This window comes from Neltuma alba, unplaced genomic scaffold, assembly GCF_004799145.2.
Source record: "Neltuma alba isolate B1F8T4 unplaced genomic scaffold, ASM479914v2 tig00004863_pilon, whole genome shotgun sequence".
In the NCBI taxonomy this organism is placed as follows: domain Eukaryota; kingdom Viridiplantae; phylum Streptophyta; class Magnoliopsida; order Fabales; family Fabaceae; genus Neltuma; species Neltuma alba.
The window spans coordinates 1-4,637 of record NW_021633886.1 but is presented as its reverse complement, the minus strand read 5'-3'; the positions used below and the strand labels follow the sequence as shown (position 1 = coordinate 4,637).

General features: G+C 39.1%; 1 protein-coding gene across 1 annotated transcript; it reads left to right on the top strand.

Annotated features, from left to right (window-relative positions):
* Positions 1–901: 901 nt before the first annotated feature.
* Positions 902–3,450, top strand: LOC114746003 (myb family transcription factor PHL5-like). The gene is given in 8 exon segments (XM_028934180.1): positions 902–1,298; positions 1,301–1,767; positions 1,880–2,063; positions 2,143–2,219; positions 2,324–2,363; positions 2,666–2,720; positions 2,838–2,907; positions 3,036–3,450. Coding segments are annotated over 8 exon segments (1,221 nt in total). The 5' UTR covers positions 902–1,186; the 3' UTR covers positions 3,252–3,450.
* Positions 3,451–4,637: the final 1,187 nt, after the last annotated feature.

The following is a 4,637-nucleotide window of genomic DNA, read 5'->3' as shown; positions in this document are numbered from 1 at the left end:
ATTTAGCGGTTCGTCAATGATCCAGGACATTAATAAATTTGACACACCTGAATGCTGGACGATGCACCTCTAGCAGTCCCTTCTTATTGTGTGGGCAAAGGGGATTCCTTATTTTGTCAGAGCACATCACAGTAAAAAGTCAAATATTCTCAGGGAGGCCGTAAAATTCACAGCACTGCCACATAAATATCGAGAGAAAATTCTGTAATGGCACATGAATGCGTTGCCTTTGTCTCAGTCTGTTTACCTTTTGTTAATGGAAGCCCCATTGAGTTTATTCAACTGCGAGCGCCACTGCGAATCTCCCTACTTGTACCTTTTTGTCAGGTTGAATATAATATTAGATGCACTTTTCTGGTAATTTCTGTCCCCGATTCCCACTTTGCCAGATGCAGTGATGGGGCAAGACTTACAAATTTTTTTTTCCTTGTCCATTTTTTTTGAGGACTAAAGTTTTGGCTATCTCGTGTGCAAATCAAATGACAATAATTAGCAGCCTTTCATGGGTGGCTAAAGTTATTTTGAGAAAATTTTAGTACTAATGCTCTAATTTAAATATTTCTTGCCAATAAAATTTCTAATTAGAGTTCTCCTTTCTCAATTTTCCTAAATTATTTCGTCCGAATCCGTTACAAGAATAATTGCAGATCTATTCTTTGAGGGAATTTATGCCGGCATCTTATCTAACGTTTAATTATTACACTATAGATACCCATAACAATATTCTCCAATATTAAGGCGATCAATTCGAAACAGACGGGTCTGCTGGTAATTTTCATCCTCCATTCGAGATTCATGTATCTTTCCTATATTTTAAAAGTTCTCTGATTCCCTTGCATTTCATTTGAAATTCACGTGAGGACAACGTTATACAAAAACCTATTTTGTTTTCCCTGGTTTTTATACTTTGACAATATCAATTGATAATTCCCCATTAATTTTCCAGCCCTTTATAAATTACAAGATTAAATTATAGCCTTGTATGGTAGCATCTAGACAGCTTGATTCAAGTCTTGTCCCTGAAGCCTTCTGGAATACAGCGAAAGAATTTTATGCCAGGGTCTCCAATTTGACATTCCTATTGTTGCCTTGCCATTCTTCTGATCTAATCTTCTTCTTTTCTTTCTCTGATACAAATCTGCACAGAATCTAGCCTCAGCTTTTGCTATCCCAAACAAGCTCGTAAATGAATGAGAACATGGTTGATTTCTCAGGGAGAGTTCAAGTTCAGCAGAGCCACGGACTAAACGGGGATTGTAATTCTGAGTTTGCTAATGGTTTTTGTGAATACGTGGATATAATCAGGCGTGGAATATGGGAAGTTGCAGCCAAACACTCGCCGTCGCCGGAGGAGGAGCCCAACAGCCACCAAACCAGGGCCCTGCAAAATCCGCCCCCACCATCATGAGCCGTTTTGAATCTCCAGCTTCTGCGTTTTACGCCACAGAACGATGCATGGGGTTTCAGGTTCAGCAATATGATTCCCAGATTGGTAATCCATCTCTAACCTCTCAGTTTCCCAAGCTTAATGACTTGGAGTTCCCTCTTTATCAGTCTGATCCCAGCGTCGAATTGTCCAATACCCTGCAAGCCATGGTGAAATCTCCATCGATTAATAACCAATACTATAGATCCCCTGAAAAATCCAATAAAGTTTCTTATGGGAATGTGCCCACCACCAATCCTACTCAACAACACAGCTTGTTTATTAACGATGCTGCCTTAGTTAAGAGGAGCTCAACTTATAAGGGAAATCAGGATCATACGGCAAGTGATTTTGCGAATCGGATTCGTCGTTTATTTCTGTTTTGTTGTTCCTTCATGTTACTGCTTCTTTCAGCAGGTTGGTCTTGGCTCATATAATTTACATGCTGATCAGATGAGTTTCTCTTCTCAGCAAGAGAAGTTTTCTCCGCCACTTACATCAGAAGGGAGTGTGTCAACTGTTTCCGGCAACCATGGTTCCAATGGGACAGCAGTCTCAAGCAAAACTCGCATTAGGTGGAACCAGGATCTTCATGAGAAGTTTGTTGAGTGTGTGAATCGCCTTGGAGGTGCTGAAAGTAAGTAAATTTCAGTAAATATCGATGTGAAGGAAAGTGATATTTATATCTCACTGTCTCCTTGTCTGCTTGATTATAGAGGCGACGCCAAAAGCTATATTAAAGCTGATGGAATCTGATGGATTGACCATCTTCCATGTGAAGAGTCATTTGCAGGTGTGACCCTTTCTTCCTATGTGCCTTGTTCACAGAGTGTGGCAGTTCCTTTACTATTACGATACTAATCAACGAAGCATATTCTTGTCCCATCTGTCTTGCAGAAATATAGAATAGCAAAATACATGCCAGACTCAGCTCAGGGTAATTCCATAGCATAAGAAATGATTTTGTCGTTTGTATCATGAAAATATGTTGGAAATTTTTGGCTATTATGCGGATGCGATCCACTTTTTTTGAGGATCAGATTGAAAACTACAATGCTCATTCGGATATGACTGATTGTTCTGTTGCCATTTTCTTTACTCCTAAGTTATCCATATAATCTGCTATGCCTATGTTATTTCTTATTCTCTTTGAAATTAAGAGGCTCACTCAATCACCATAAAAGATCTCAATAAACTTTCACTCAAAAAAAGATCTCAATAAACTGATTCCCGTTGCAGGAAAGCCTGATAAAAGATCCAATGCAGAAGATGTGCTTCATCTTGACACCAAAACGTAATGCCGTCCATCTCATGATTTTAGCGATTGCATTAAGCTTCTTGGTCCTCATATCAGCACGAAGTGCTGTTGCTGCATAATCCATTTACTAGTATCTCTGTTCTTCATTTGCAGTGGGTTGCAGTTGAGAGAGGCGCTTCACCTGCAGTTGGATGTTCAAAGGCGCCTTCATGAACAGCTAGAGGTACATCTATCTATCAATGCTGTTATTCTTTTCACTGCTGATTTTCATTTTATGCTCTAGAGCAGCTTTCATGATTGTGATTCCAATAATTCTTTTTTCTCATTTCAAATTTGGATTGGCGAACTCAGATTCAGAGGAAGTTGCAGTTGAGAATTGAGGAACAGGGGAGGCAGCTGAAGAAGATGTTTGATCAGCAGCAAAAGACGAGTGATAGCCTCTTGAATACTCAGAATTTGAGCAGCACAGCCAATGATAATAACGATACATCAAATAATCATAGAGGTGTTGAATTATCAACTTTTGAAGGGTCTGGGAATTCTTTCTTTCCTTCCAAGATAAGTTAGCTCTCTCGGGACAAGCAATTCTAGTCTTCCAACAAAGCTTACTCATCTCAAGCAACAGAACAGAGAGCCCACACCTTACAATTTTGTTATGGTACTTAAAGATTAGTGCATGAGACCGGTGTGCTTCCATACTATACCCTTTTGAAACCAGAAGCAATGTGAATCCTTGTTTCATTGACCCGAAAACATAAATGAAGGAAGGAAGTAAGAAAATCGTGAATGAGAATTTGAGATGAAGAGATCTTGCGTCATTACAGTACAGTGCTACTGTCTTGATTTCTCTGCGTTTCGTTCTATTTAAGAAACACGGTGTATCTCTAATTTTCGACCAGTCATTTCCCAGCTTCTGTTTTTTTTTATTCATAGCAATCATCCACTTGAAATTCTGAAAGGTTCATTTGACCCTCTCAAAATTGGAGTCAATTGATGACTGCAGGTTTTCCTAGACATTTTTACAAATACTTCAAAGGCATGATAAGAATGTTGATCAGTTGTCCGGTGGGACGGGGGCCTCGCTCATGAGTGATGACGACCCCAAGCTCTTGTGTTTTGAGAAAGCAGTAAAGGGCACGATTCTCTCTTTGTTGTGACAGATTCCGGCAATACCTGCATGATGCTGGTTAAATATTATAAAAGTTGCGGAAAATAATGAGACTATTTGACTGAATTAAATCATATTAATATCTGCATAACATGATTAAATATTGTAAAATTTGAAATCTTATATTTTTCAGTAGAAACATGAATACCATTTTATCAAAATTTTATTTACTTTTATTTAAATTTTATTATACATCATTGTTATTTTTTGGCTAAAGGCGTTTAATTTCTCAGTGAAACAACCGTTCAATCGCAACATCCGAATTCCTAAAGCAAAACACTTAAAAGATCGCTGTTTTCTAATAATACTCCTATTAAAATGTGATATAAAGATTATTTTAAAAAAATAAGATAAGGCAAGATCCGCTGGAAAGCGTTGGGCTTTAGAAGCCGGGTTGGGCCCATAAAAGGCAAGCCCTAATGCGGTGCCGGTGCGTACACGAATTCGCTACCCTCTGATTGCTGAAGATAGGAGGAGCGAAGCCGGAGAGCAGGAACCGAAGATGGATGATTTCAAGAAGAGAAAGCTAGAAGAGGCCGGCAACGGCGATGCTTCTTCAAAGGAAGAGCTTCGCCTTCTCCTTGACCCGCTGGCCAAACCCCAGCTTGTTGATCTTCTCGCTAAACTGTATGTTTCCTGCTTACCAAGTTCTGGCTTATTATCTTGACTCACTGAAACCTTGTTGCAGGGATTCAGTGCTCTAATATCTTCTGCTTCTTTTTTTTGTTAATTCAACTGACTTTCTAATCGTAGGCTTCTTATTAGATTCTATGAACTTGAACCCA